The following is a 14,394-nucleotide window of genomic DNA, read 5'->3' on the forward strand; positions in this document are numbered from 1 at the left end:
TCACTTTCTGCCATAAAGGTGGTGTCATCTGCATATCTGAGGTTATTGATATTTCTCCTGGCAATCTTGATTCCAGCTTGTGCTTCCTCCAGCCCAGCGTTTCTCATGATATACTCTGCATATAAGTTAAATAAGCAGGGTGACAATATGCTTTAGAGACACGTTCAGAGCTGGCTGTGAAAGAGCAGTTAGGGAACATCTTCCTAATTGATGGAACTCTGAGTGGTGCAGCACGTCATACACTTTGTTAAGAAAGCAAAGTGGCCCAAGGTGAGAACCCACAGAGACTCATCTGCAGTGGGGAAAGGTCTGGCAAGCTGGTCAGGGCCCTGGAAAATAAAAGTTCAGAGACAAGGAAGTATGGAGCGGTGAGATGGACATATGGGATTAGGCATGAAATGTGAAGTGTGACCTTTCTTTTATGTGGTCACACCCACTAGAAACATCCATATGGAAGATGACCTGGCCATTTGATGCAACCAATTAAAAAGCAAGGGACATTACTTTGCCAACAAACATCCATCTAGTCAAAGCTATGGTTTTCTAGTAGTCACATATGGATGTGAGAGTTGGACTATAAAGAAAGCTAAGTGCCAAAGAATTGATGCTTTTGAACTGTGGTGTTGGAGAAGACTTTTGAGAATCCCTTTGACTGTAAGGAGATCAAACCAGTCAATCCTCAAGGAAATTAGTCCTGAATATTCTTTGGAAGGACTGATACTGAAACTGAAACTCCCATACTGATGGGAAGAACCGACTCCTCAGAAAAGACCCTGCTGGGGAAGACTGAAGGCAGGAGAAGGGGATGACAGAGGATGAGATGGTTGGATGCATCACCGACTCGATGGACATGAGCTTGAACAAGCTCAAGGAGTTGGTGATGGAGTCCTAGTGTGCTGCAGTCCATGGGATCGCAAAGAGTTGGATACAACTGAGCGACTGAACTCACTGATCTGGTTCCTGGCATTTTGGGTACATGAACAGAGTGGCCATGGCTAGGGAGGCACGTCTATGTCATGGCCCAATAGTGCGGACTCCCAACAGCCAAAGCTGACAAGCCTCTTATCCGTATACTTCAGGGGCCAGAAAGAATGAAAACCACAACCACAGAAAACTAACCAAACTGATCACAAGAATCACAGCCTTGTCTAACTCAATGAAACTATGAGCCATGCCATGTAGGGCCACTCAAGACAGACGGGTCACAGTGGAGAGTTCTGACAAAACGTGGTCCACTGGAGAAGGGAATGGAACACCACTTTAGCATTCTTTCCTTGAGAACCCCATGAACAGTATGAAAAGCTGACCTACCTCTTGCCTTTTCTGAATGTTGAATGTGCCAGCAACAGAGACTGATTCTGAGACCCTGACATGGTGCTTTTCTCACCTGGTATCAAACTGATGAAACTCAGTTCCCATCTTCCTGGGAGGCATAAAGTTTCATTCTCACAAAATGGACACTCACTGTGAGTATGGATTTGCTTTTCCTCTCTGCAGAACCTCTGCCACTACCACTGTCCAGGGACTTACAGAATATGCCTGATTTATCAGCATCCACTCAATACATCTGACCAAGGGATTAACTTCTCAGCAGAGGATGAGTGGGAATGGGCCCACAACCCTGAGTTGTATCCTATCCTGCACCATCTAGGACCCGCTGGCCTGACAGCATGCTGGGATGGCTGGCTGAAGGCACAGCCTGGAGGAACCACCCTGTGAGGATGTGTGGCCATACTTCAGGATGCAGTAGATACAATGAAGAAGAGTTTTCAACATGGCATCATATCCCCACTGGAAGAGTGGGAACCAAGGGTGGAAGGAGTTTCTCCTCTTACCATTGTCACTCCCAGTGATCTCGTGAAAGACTTTTTTAACTGCTGTCCCTGCACTCTGGACTCTGCATGATCAGAGGTCCCACCCCGGGGGGTGTACTCCTGCTAGAGGATCCAGCAAGCAGCCCATTGACTGTGAGCTATGACTGCTACCTGTGTGCTTTGGTTCTTTGTGCTCAGGGGTCAAAAGGTGAGAGAGGAGGGGTCACCATCTTGACAAGAGTAGGTGTGGCTGCTGATACCCAGGAGGGTGGGAAGGAGTCTGTGTGGAACTTGGGCGCTCTACTCAGGGTCCTATTAGAACCCTCTTGCCCAAGTGTGAGTAAAATGGAGCAACACTGGCCTGAAAAGGATATAGTTACCAGAGGGGTTACAGTCCTTCAGGCAGAAGGGATTGGATTATACCACCAGGTAAACCGCAGAGACCAGCAGATGTGAAGTGGTGAGCAAGAGGAGTTTAAAATGGTCAGCAGAGCCGGGGAGGTGACCGAGACCAGTTGTGGCTCTGAGACCAACTCAGTCAGAGGGGCTGCAGTTTGTCTCTGTAGCCTCTCTAAGTTCTGCTTCAGGAAGAGAGGTACACTGGGACCTTGGAGGAGCAACACCCCACACATATATGGTGGAGTGGATCCACGGGCTGCAAGAAGTCTGGGGCATCTTCAGATGCACGTGTGTCCCTTCTAGACATAGCCTGATGTTCCACTGTGAGGACCATAGTCAGCTGACAGCTTTGGCTTCAGTGGATTTGGGATCTACTGCTGAGACTGGGCTAAGCCCATGTTCTTTGGCAGCCCATAGCCAGTGATGGTGCAGCGTGGACACTGACACCTGGCCACTTTCACCCAACACAAGAGTCTGAAAGGGAAGGCTGTGCTCTGAAGCTTCACACTAGGCTGGCGAGGACTTGGTCACACTCTAAGACTTCTTTGCTTTATCTTACTTCCTTCTTTTAAAGGTGTTGCCTCCTCCCCTTTCCCTCAAAAACAAAACAAAACAAAACAAAACCCACACAAAAAAACTCTTGTACTTCAAAATCCATCTTAGAATCCATGTCCCGGTGGCCTGGAGATGACATATATATATATATATATGCACTATTCTCATTCCCTTCTTGGCCATTAACATAATTATAATTATTGCATCAGGCTTCCAGGTGGCTCAGTGGTAAAGACTCCGCTTGCCAATGCAAGAGATGCAGGTTTGATCCCTGGATTGGGAGGATCCCCTGGAGAAGGGACAGGCTACCCACTCTAGTATTCTTGGGCTTCCCTGGTGGCTCAGCTGGTAAAGAATCCTCCTGCAATGCAGGAAACCAGGGTTCGATCCCTGGGTTGGGAAGATTCCTTGGAGAAGGGAAAGGCTACCCACTCCAGTATTCTGGCCTGGAGAGGTCCATGGACTGTAGAGTCCCTAGGGTCACAAAGAGTTGGACACTGCTGAGTGACTTTCATTTTCCAGTATTATAGCCAGGAAAATTTCATGGACAGAGGAGCCTGGCAGGCTGCAGGCTGCTGCTGCTGCTAAGTCGCTTCAGTCGTGTCCGACTCTGTGCGACCCCATAGACGGCAGCCCACTAGGCTCCTCTGTCCCTGGGATTCTCCAGGCAAGAATACTGGAGTGGGTTGCCATTTCCTTCTCCAATGCATGAAAGTGAAAAGTGAAAGTGAAGTTGCTCAGTCGTGCCCGACTCTTAGCGACCCCATGGACTGGAGCCTACCAGGCTCCTCTGTCCATGGGATTTTCCAGGCTGCAGTCTATGGGGTTGCAAAAGAGTTGGACGTGACTGAGCAACTGAGTACAGATACAATTCTTGCATCAGTTGTATAATCATTTCCTCACTGCTACTGTCCACTCCAACAAACTCTCTGAGAGCCACTCCCAGTCCTATCTTGTTTCCCATATTTCAAGAGACTTAGGAAGGATCAGGCACATCCTAGGTGCTCAGTATATCTCCCTCCACCCTTGCCTGGAGAGCCACACCTGTGTTTATATTTGGCCACTCTGGATATCTTATTCCAGTTCCTGCTCTGTGTGGGATGTGTGCACGAAGGTCTTCCACAATTTCACTCATTGTTTTGGACAATGAATGTTATTTATTCTAAGCCAGAGGGTCTCAAAAGTGAGTGTGCATCATAAGCACTTGAAAAGTTTGTTAAAACACAGACTACTGGGCCCCAACCCCAGAATTTCTGACTTAGATGTCTGGTTGGAACCTGAGAATCTGCATTCCTAATACGTTCCCAGGTGATGACAGTGCTGTGGGGCAGGGACCACCCTTTGAGGACCACGTGCCTGAAGCCTTGGCACTCCTCCGTTAGCGGAGGAGCCCATCCCCTTTCTGAGTTTTCTTCACATACTTTTGCTTCTCTGCCAATCTTCCCAACACTCACACACCATAAAATGTAGCTCATCTGCCTTGACCACCAGTAAACTCAGGCTCAGCTACAGCCTGAATCTTTTCAGCAGCAAGTTATTCTCTCCTACAATCTTATCTCCAGACCATGTTTTGCTTCTTGGCTCAGGATCAAACTTTCACTAACTATTAAAAAAGAAAAAACTACACTGTATATAGAGGGATCTTCTTTTACACAATGGCAGCATGAAAAAAGGATAATAGTCACTCTGAGCTTTAATTTCCTCATTTGTAAAAATGAGGACAATGCTAGTTTCCCATAAGGTCAAACAGGCAAATGAATGTGACAACAGAAAACAAAGCTCAGGACACTTTAAGACATCAAGTGATTTCCACACTAGGCAAATGATCATGTGTGTGCCAGCTACATATTGAGGAATAAAGGGAAACCCCTTTAAAATTGTATAGGACCTTTTTGTGGGGGGATATCTTTTATTTCTCTAACATACATCTTTCCTTACCACTCCACCTCTCAAAAAAGGGAAAATGAATGTGATACCTCTTGTTTAAAGCTAGGTGAAATGACACCACCCTTATGGCAGAAACTGAAGAGGAACTAAAGAGCCTCTTGATGAAAGTGAAAGAGGAGAGAGAAAAAGCTGGCTTAAAACTCAACATTCAGAAAACTAAGACCATGGCATCTGGTCCCATCACTTCACGACAAATAGATGGGGAAACAATGGAAACAGTGAGAGACTTTGTTTTCTTGGGCTCCAAAATCACGGCAGATGGTGACTGCAGCCATGAAATTAAAAGATATTTGCTCCTTGGAAGAAAAGCTATGACCAACTTAGACAGCATGTTACAAAGCAGAGACATTACTTTACAAACAAAGGTCCGTCTAGTTGAAGCCATGGTTTTTCCAGTGGTCATGTATGGATGTGAGAGTTGGACTAGAAAGAAAGCTGAGCACCGAAGAATTGATGTTTTTGAACTGTGGTGTTGGAGAAGACTCTGGAGAGTCCCTTGGACTGCAAGGAGATCCAACCAGTCAATCTTCCAGGAAATCAGTCCTGAATATTCATTGGGAGGACTGATGCTGAAGTTCCAATATTTTGGCTAACTGATGTGAAGAACTGACTCCTTGGAAAAAACCCTGATGCTGGGAAGGATTGAAGGCAGGAGGAGAAGGGGATGACAGAGGATGAGATGGTTGGATGGCATCACCAACTTGATGGACATGAGTTTGAGCAAGTCCCTGTGGACTGCACACCAGGACAAGGAAGCCTGGTGTGCAGTCCACAGGGTTGCAAAGAGTCGGACATGACTGAGCGACTGATCTGAACTGAACTGAAATGGTATTATTACTTCTCCATCAAACACAATAAGAAAAACCATCTCAAAATTAAAATCTGCTTCTTTCCCCAAGTTAGAAGGGGGCAAGTTATTAGCACTTACTATATGTTTGTGTGTGTGTGTGTGTGTGTTCTCTGTCCTGTCTGACTCTTTGTGACCCTGTGGACTGTAGCCTGCCAGGCTCCTTTGTCCATGGGCTTTTCCAGGCAGGAATACTGGAATGGATTGAAACTTCCTCCCAGGGATCTTCCTGACTCAGGGATTGAACCTGCATCTCCTGCATTGGCAGGCAGATTCTTTACCACTAGCACCACCTGGGAAGCCCAACATATGTTATTACATAGGATATTTTTATTTCACCATTTATACCAACACTAGAAAAAATACTGAGAAAAAAATTCATGACTGAAGACATCAGTCACGAATGCTAATTAAATCTCATATCAGTAAAAGCTAGAAGCTACACATATTGTAGGTAACATCCCACGATGAACAGTTCTAGAAAATAATTTATCAAAATGCATTCTTACTTCCTTCATGCATGGCATACAGGTGACAGACATTAAACAATTATCATGGGGGGAAGCAATAATTTTTTAAGCAATTAATGTTTAACAACTCCAGAAGGCAGCAATTAAAAATTGTTACCATCTGGTGACAACTGCATGATACGCATGGCTCAAAAATTCTCCTGGCTGAGTGTACAAAATAAATTACAAAACCTATCAAAAGCAACCATGTGGTCAGAAATGACTAAGAATGCAGAAAATCACAAAAGAAGGGGGAAAGGGTGCCCTTTCTAAATACTATGTAAGCATATAAGCAAATTTCTTGAAGGCAAGAGTTGGCTTTTTGAAACTATACCCACTATATGACAAGACAGTACTAATAAGCTCCATAAAGTGTACTGCGTGTTGCTGTCCCCAGCTTTCTCTCAGTAGAAGTGGACTACTCTAACTAAAAACCCATAGGATGAACTCTGCAGGTGACCTATGTATGGAACAGACTGGTCATTTCAACTGCCCCTTTAATAAAGTGGGCATAATTAAAAAAAAAAAAAAAACATGCTTTATTATATAAACATCAGATACAATGCAACAAAAACTGGGAAGAAATACAAGTTTAGAAAACCTAATTAAACCTAATAAATTTAGAAAAATATTAATGCTTGGGCTCAATACCAAAAATAAGGCTCAATATGAGCAAAAGAGAAAAAGAGGATATGAACGTACATCTAATAAAACCAGGAGTGATATTAGAAACATATTTTAAAAATTGGTAAGACATGTGCCTCAATCAGTTAGAGAGAATGCTGAGCATTGCAGGATCCTGGAGACTCACTACTTTTCCAAATATTGACTCGTTACTTGCAGGGCTATTAGGAGGTCCAGGAAGGTCCCAAAGAAAGGGTCAGGTTATGGGGATTAGGAAGAGGCAGTAGGTTGGGGCAAAATCTATATATTAATTTAGTACCAAAGTACCAGTAGAGCTGTTCTGCTGGTACATACCGGCCAAGTACTATCTTCAAGTCTGATATTAAAAGAGCTTGGTAGCACTCTCCAACATGAAGGATTGACTGATTCATTCATGTGTTATTGAAAGAAAGTCAGGCATTTAGAAAAAGGCAATAAGCATCTATAATATTTATAACTTAAATGGGGATTTTTGATCTTCATCACTTGAACAATAATTAGAAATCTCTTCTCATCATTAATGAGAATCAAGGCAAGCATGAGAAATACATTGTGTCAGCAACCTAAGAAATAGGACTTTGTAAGTTTCAAACTGCAAGCCTCAACACATTTAAGGAGTTCGATGATTTACTGATCACTTACTATAAATCAGACACAAAGCTGAACACTTAACAATACACGGATTCCATTGTTTCTTAACAACATCTGGTGAGGCTGGTATTATTATTATCATTTTACAGAGGAAGAAATGAGGCTCAGTATTTTGCCCAAGGCTACTTGGTTAGTAAGCAGACCCAACTAATCTCAAAGCCTGGGCAGGATTATAACCAGTGCACTACACGTCCTCCTTAGCTGGCCCTGGCTGACTGAATGGGCAGTCACATTTGCTAGACTTCACTGCTGATAACATCTGAGATGATGCTCCTCAGTATGGTCTATAAATAAGACAAGAACAGATATTTTTTCTTGATGCTGAATAAAACACTACCACACATAAAAGAAAATATAAAGCCTGACTGAAGGTCTGATTTAAGTTTCTAACTGCCAAAGTGTGAAAGAACCTAGTGGGGGTTCTTCATGAACCTTATTAAACTGATCACCGATGGACTGCCTTTCATGCACCACTGGGCCATGGACAGATAACCCCAGAGAATGAATGACCACAAGCATGAAAGAGATTTAACTACATGATACGAGAAAAAGGAAATGTAAGTTGACCCAATATAATGGTATCATAATTTTTAAAATGGTGTCAATTGCAAATTCATTTCTTAAAATGTATCTACTCTTGCTAATCTAGGACAGACATTGAAAATAAATGTAAAATATCCCCTTGACTTTTCTAAGTTATCTGAAGAGTAGAATACAGAGCTACTTGTTTTCTGAAAAGAATATATGTATTTGGTATCTGAAGCAGGAATCAATGGAAAACTTTAAGATATATGGCACAGCATCCATCTCCCAAATGCATCTGTTCAATAGTTCAATAACTGTAATGTGATTCATTTGTTGTGTGAAATAAAATCGTCTTTGCATAAAGGTCATCTAACTCATAAGGGAGTTAACAGAGAGATGGTTGAGGTATGTCAACGCTGGAATTGCACAAACTGGGACCCTGCTGTCCAGTTGGGCCGGCCGCACGGCAACACAGCAGCCCCTGTGCTCTGACCTCTTCTCTCCCATTAGAGGCAATGGATAGAACCAGAGATCTGGCATCTCAGGACAAAACAAGATACTCATAAGTTTCTCGCATTTTCCAGAAAGAGACATAAAGATCCCTTACCAGGAAATTCCAATTGGCATTAATCTGAGTCACCACGCCAGAGAGGAACACGCCCAGGAAGAGAAGGGAACAGACGAAAGCTGTCACAGACACGAACATGACCCATCCTTGCAACAGAGGTAGAGGAACATTGGAGGAGGCGACTAGGATCCACACGAGTCCTCCGAACACCTGCAGGGGAAAAGAAACACAGTGACAGACTTGGGCACAGAACTGGACATGCCTGCATCAGGCTTCCTCGCTGTCTTAGCTCCTCCCCAGACCCCTGCATGTGTTCCTGCAACCCCGCCAGGGACTTGTCTCCATCATTACTGGAGATGCCTTCTCTCAGCTGCAAGCAAGAGCTTCTGCTCTGAGGCCTGATCCGACTCCACACCTATTTCTGAACCCGCCTTTCTGCTGGACTCTTGTCCTCAGTCTATGACCAGGTTCAGCATGCTTTCACCATCTAAAAGTGTTTTCCTTTAAAAGAATTTGAAAAAGAATAAATATATGTATGTGTATTATATAACTGAATCACTTCGCTATACACTGAAACACACTGTTAATCAACTATGCTCAAAAAAAAAAAAAAATTAAGTTATTTTCCTTTGGCTTTGCCGCCTCTCTAGTTTCCTCTCTAAGGATTTCTTTTCAATTCACCGTTTTTAGAAATTTATCTCTCCATCTCCTCTCCTTATTACCATCTACTGGCTTCTGCTCTTGCCACTTTCTCGGAGAGTCTATTAGCAAAGATCAGCCATAAATTTCCAACCTGTCACTTCTCATGGCCATGCTTCAGTCCTTATCATGACCTATTCACATAGGTGAGATTTGCCAATACGTGGTGACTCAGATGGTAAAGAACCTGCCTACAATGCAGGAGACCTGGGTTTGATCCCTGGGTTGGGAAGATCCCCTGGGAGGGAACAGCTACCCACTCCAATATTCCTGCCTGGAGAATTCCATGGACAGAGGAGCCTGGTGGGCTATAGTCAGTCCATAGCGTCACAAAGAGTTGGACACAACTGAGCGACTAATGCTAATGAATAGCTGTAGCTACTGCACATGATTGGAGAAGGAAACGACAACCCACTCCAGTATTCTTGCCTGAAGAATCCCATGGACAGAGAAGCCTGGCGGGCTACAGTCCATGGGGTCAAAAGAGTTGGACACGACTCAGCAACTAAACCACCACCGCTGTACATGATAGAAAATGATGAAATCTTATGTGTTGGACATAATAAGTACTTTAGGTATTTCTACACCTAATATTCAATAAATACCCATGTCTGGCACTGTGCTGGGTGAAAGGCATAAAATGGTAAACGATGGTCTCAGCCATCACAGAGGTCATAGTGTCTTATAGGAAAGGAAATTAAGTAAGTCTCTCAAATGCTGCTTCATGTGTGGCACAATTGGGCAAATGCTGGGTGCTAAATCCAGATGTGAAAGTCAGAAAACACTGCCTAGAAGCAACAACTCAAAGGACAGTGCTAGGGAGAAGGGCAGAGGGCAGAGAAGGCTGTTTCAGGGCAGGAGGTAAATCTTGAGATGATTTGGGGCAGCGGGGCAGAGGGGCTGAGAAACAGCCTGGCAGAGCTGAAAGGCAGAGCTCCGGGTGATGGAGCAGCAGGCTGGGACATGACAGCAAAAGAACGGATGAAGAAAATACGCAGATTTATGGCTGGGGCAGGTAGCAGTGAGTGAGAAAACAGAGGAGGAGGAGGAGTTAGCAGGTGAAGACAGTTTTATGAATCTGACAGCAACAGTCTCCTCCATGCTACCACCAAAGAGATAAAGACTAGGGACTCTCCTAGTGGTCCAGTGGTTAAAACTCCTCTCTGGTTGGGAACCTAAGATCCCACATGTCATGCAGCCAACAAAAAGAGAAAGTGTGAGATAAAGGCTATACATCCTTTACAGGGTATTCCAGGCCCTTCATGAGCTAACCTGTCTTTTCCATACTTGTCTCTTGCCACTAAGCCCCTCACATCTTACATTATAGAAAAAGAAATGAACAGTCCAGAGACAAAGCTCTTTCACAGTTGAGTGGCCTGACTTATCTTGGCCCAGAATATTGTTCCTTCCCTACGTGTTTCTGAGAAACTCCCATGCATAGTTCACCATGGATAGCACATCAACCAGAAGGCCTTTCCTGAGTTCCATCCCACACTCAGGCCATCTTCCAGCCCTCTGGGCAAACTCCCTATTGTGGATTTGTTACATGGATGAGAAACATGTATTAATAATTAATGCCCCTGGCTTTCAGTCCAACTTAACTACTAGACCTTCTTGGCAGCAGGCTGTCTTATATGCCTCTGTATCTAGTATCATTTATTTATCTACAAGTTAATTCTTTCCTAACTCTCGGTCAGACATTGTGTCATATCTGGCAATGAAAACCTAGGTTATAGAAGTATCCTGGAGACACAAATAGGTAAGTGGGAATCAATCCCCAGCTCCACACACAACACAACAATATAGGTGACGTCATAGAAGCAGGTTATGTCTGGCGTATGGCAGGCTGTTAGATATTTGCTTCGTGAACAAACAAGCTCTTATTTCCCATGGGAGAACAATCGGAGCACCAAATATTAAAAAAACAATAATCATGTGTATCTTGCTAGATAATATCCAACTTGCTCATTAGAAGTTAAAAATACAAGTATTAATTCGTTTCTTAAAAAAAAAAAAAAGAGGCCCACACAATTCATTAGTACTTTGAAAAACATTTTGGAAAGCCTAAGTTATCACTTGAACAACAATAATGAAAGAGCCAGTCTAATAAATTGATAATAATGTTGTTATATCTCAAGTCCTAATTCCAAACGAAACATGAACAATCAACCCGGAAAGTTTTATGAAGTAAATCTAAGTCATGAATATTAATATATATTTTAAAAAATATAACCATAACCTTAGTAGCTATGAAAGAAACAGTGTTCCTGGTAAAAGATTCTCTGCTCTTTCTTACTGTTTAATACATATTTGAAGGTGATAAGATCTTCCATTTTTTCTTTTTTCTCAGCCTCTTCTTCTTGGTACATTGTTCTTACTCTCCCCCCAACAAATAAGCAACATTATTTTAAATACTACTTAAGAAATATACATCACTACTGAATATCTATTAATTCAAGAATCATTTTTGAGACTCCAGGTGTCAAAATAAAGAATAATAAAGAACAACCTGCCACTGTCCATTGGGGACAAGCAGACTCAGAAGGATAAGCATCATTATACGATACAAATGTTATGGTCACGTGACACCTCTCAAGAAGATGCTATATGATGTCTTGGAATTAAGCATAACATGTAATAAACCTGGACTGGACCTCAAACTGGCCAGCCTCAAATCTGCTGCCAAGCACTGTAGAAGGACACTGAGAAAAAAGGTGAAAAAAAAAAAGGCAAGGTTCTGTCTCCAGGAGCGCTCAATAAGGGAGAAATAGACACCATCAAATCTGATTCAGGAGCAGATTGTGGTGAGTGCTATAAAAAGAGCTCAATGCTGTGTGCTCCGGGAGATGGGGAGAGGGAAGAAGGAGCAGAAGGGGAAGAATGCAGAAGGCAGGCTGGGGAGGCAGGCCCTGAAGCAGGCTTTCCAGGCAGATGAGGGCTGTGACAAGGGATGCTAACGTGACACAGTAGAGATGAACTGTCCTTGTCAGACCCGAAACTACTGTCCTTCCCATACCTCAAATGCTAGGAAAGGGAACTAAGTGTGTATATGAGAAGAGAACAGACTTGCGTTCCTGTCTGTGATGTGGGTATGGCTGGAAAGAGGGGAGGGGAGGCAGGAAGGTGTATGAATGCCTTCCCCTCTGCCCCCACAAATGGTTTTGCACGCATGCGCATGCACACACACCCACACTCTACATCCTCAGATCAGAGATTCTGTGAAACCCAGATTTAAGTCTTGCTCACTGCAGTAGACAGAGGATGGGCCAGAGAAGAGAATTAAGCCACTCTGGAGATCCACCTTTCTCGTTGCAAGACTGTCACATTGGTGAACAGGTCCGTAGGGCCTTGACACAGTATTTCTCCTTACTCCACAATACACTACCTCTTCTTTTTGCCAAAAGCTACTTTTCTCCTGAGCATCCAAATCTGGCTCCAACTTTAAAAAAAACTGAGCCTTTACTAACATTACCAATGTTGAGTATATTCTCTTCACCTGATTCTAGGCATTCCTAAGTTCAGAATATTTACCAGCCACGTTAATTATCAGCATCCTTATTCAGAAGACGTGACTCTGGAGGAAGCTTTGTTTTTAGAAGTGAAAAGCAGAACACAAAAATGGTTAAAATCCGAGGGAGAACAGTCGATAACATCTTGCAGCAACTGGAGCATGCACGTGGCCTGAAGAAGCGGGGAATGCCAGTTCACTGGTGGTGTGTGTGCCTTGGATCTGAGTCCACTTCTGACCTCTTGTCTATTATGGCCTTCCACCACTCTCTGGTGTCCTAAAAAGTCTGATAATTACATACAAGACTCCTTAAGGCACCACCTTTTGAAATTTCTTCCAGGAATAAAGTTAGGGCTCATGACTTTGAATCTCAGCCCTGACAAGAAGACAATCCGACTTCCAGGTAATGCAAAAGTAAATAACCTCTTCAAGCAGGTATCAGTCTTCCCCTCTTACCCCTTGCCTCCTGAGCTCAAATTTAAGTGTACTTGGCATGCACCTTAAGTGCTCAAATACACTCCGAGTTGCAGTGACTAAGTTGCTACCCATTCCTAAACCCAGGGGTCTCCTTTGTGGCTTAGTGTATGCTCATCACTTCAGATTGGCTCCTGCAGGCCAGAGGGTGTGACCTGGCTGAAGCCTTGCCATAAGAAAACCAGGCAAGCATTCATCCACACATCACACCAAACTGAACCCTCACAGTTGGAGCTAAAACATGTTTTCACTAGAAACTGTGGATGGACAAAAATACGTAACCCCACGGGAAACCATGGTCTTGAGTAACTGATAATTCTGGCTGCATGGATTACAGGCTTCTCAACTTGGCTCCTATTTGGATGGCCTTCCTATGTCCCCAAAGGATGCCTTTTGCAAACACCCTTTTTCTTTTCAAATGTCACTTATTTCCTAACAGCGTGCTTTTAAACATGCCCTCCAACAACTTAGCTAATAATTTCCAAACCACTTTGACACCTTCATCTTAGTATACTCTTATTATTCACTAAATAAACAGGCCAATTTCTATGCTGACCTATTTTCAGTCAATATTTGGAATGAGACCAGGAAAAGGTAAGTGAAGCTGAAGGTATGAAGGGCTGGTCAGACTGCCCCTAAGGAGAAACACTTCAATACTGTGAACTTTCTGTATGTAATGCATAACCCTCTCTTTCCAATTTCCCTACTATTTACATATTGGACATGTCATCACTTTATATCAGTGGAATGAAAAAACCAGAATGCCTAGAGGAAAAAAACGTCTCCCAACCTGGCTTACATATGAGGTTAAAGCTGATGAGGCTAAGAGAAATATGAGCTAGTATTTACCTAGCTCTTGTGTTCCAAGCACTGTTCTGAGGGTTTTATTTGTACCAACTTAAGCCTTACAAACACTGAGAGATAAGCACTATTATTATTCCCATTTTATAGATAAGCTATTCAAGATAGAGTCATTAATAACTTTCTCTAAATCATACAGTTAATAAATATTAGTCCTGGGATCTGAACTTATACTCTTAACATTATGCTATTCCAGCCCCCAAAAGTCTAATGTTTATTCCAGAGCAGAGTTTTTGTAATTTGGCCATGGATTGGCTTGGGGGAAAGGGCCAGACTGATTCTCCAAAATCATATCAAATTGTGTAGGTAAGTGCATATACATTTTTTCTGTATACAGTGTTCTGTATACAGTCATATATAGTCTTCAATGTCCA

General features: G+C 43.1%; 1 protein-coding gene across 1 annotated transcript in view; it reads right to left on the reverse strand.

The window, feature by feature from the left end:
• MAL2 (mal, T-cell differentiation protein 2) overlaps window positions 1-14,394 on the reverse strand; it is a 33,140-nt gene that overhangs the window by 8,637 nt on the left and 10,109 nt on the right. Inside the window, exon 2 of the mRNA XM_010863413.1 lies at window positions 8,518-8,688. Within this exon, the coding sequence (XP_010861715.1) occupies window positions 8,518-8,688 (171 nt within the window). The remainder of the gene's footprint in view (window positions 1-8,517; window positions 8,689-14,394) is intronic.

The sequence above is a fragment of the Bison bison genome, unplaced genomic scaffold (genome assembly GCF_000754665.1).
Source record: "Bison bison bison isolate TAMUID 2011002044 unplaced genomic scaffold, Bison_UMD1.0 scf7180017864491, whole genome shotgun sequence".
Classification (NCBI taxonomy): Eukaryota; Metazoa; Chordata; class Mammalia; order Artiodactyla; family Bovidae; genus Bison; species Bison bison.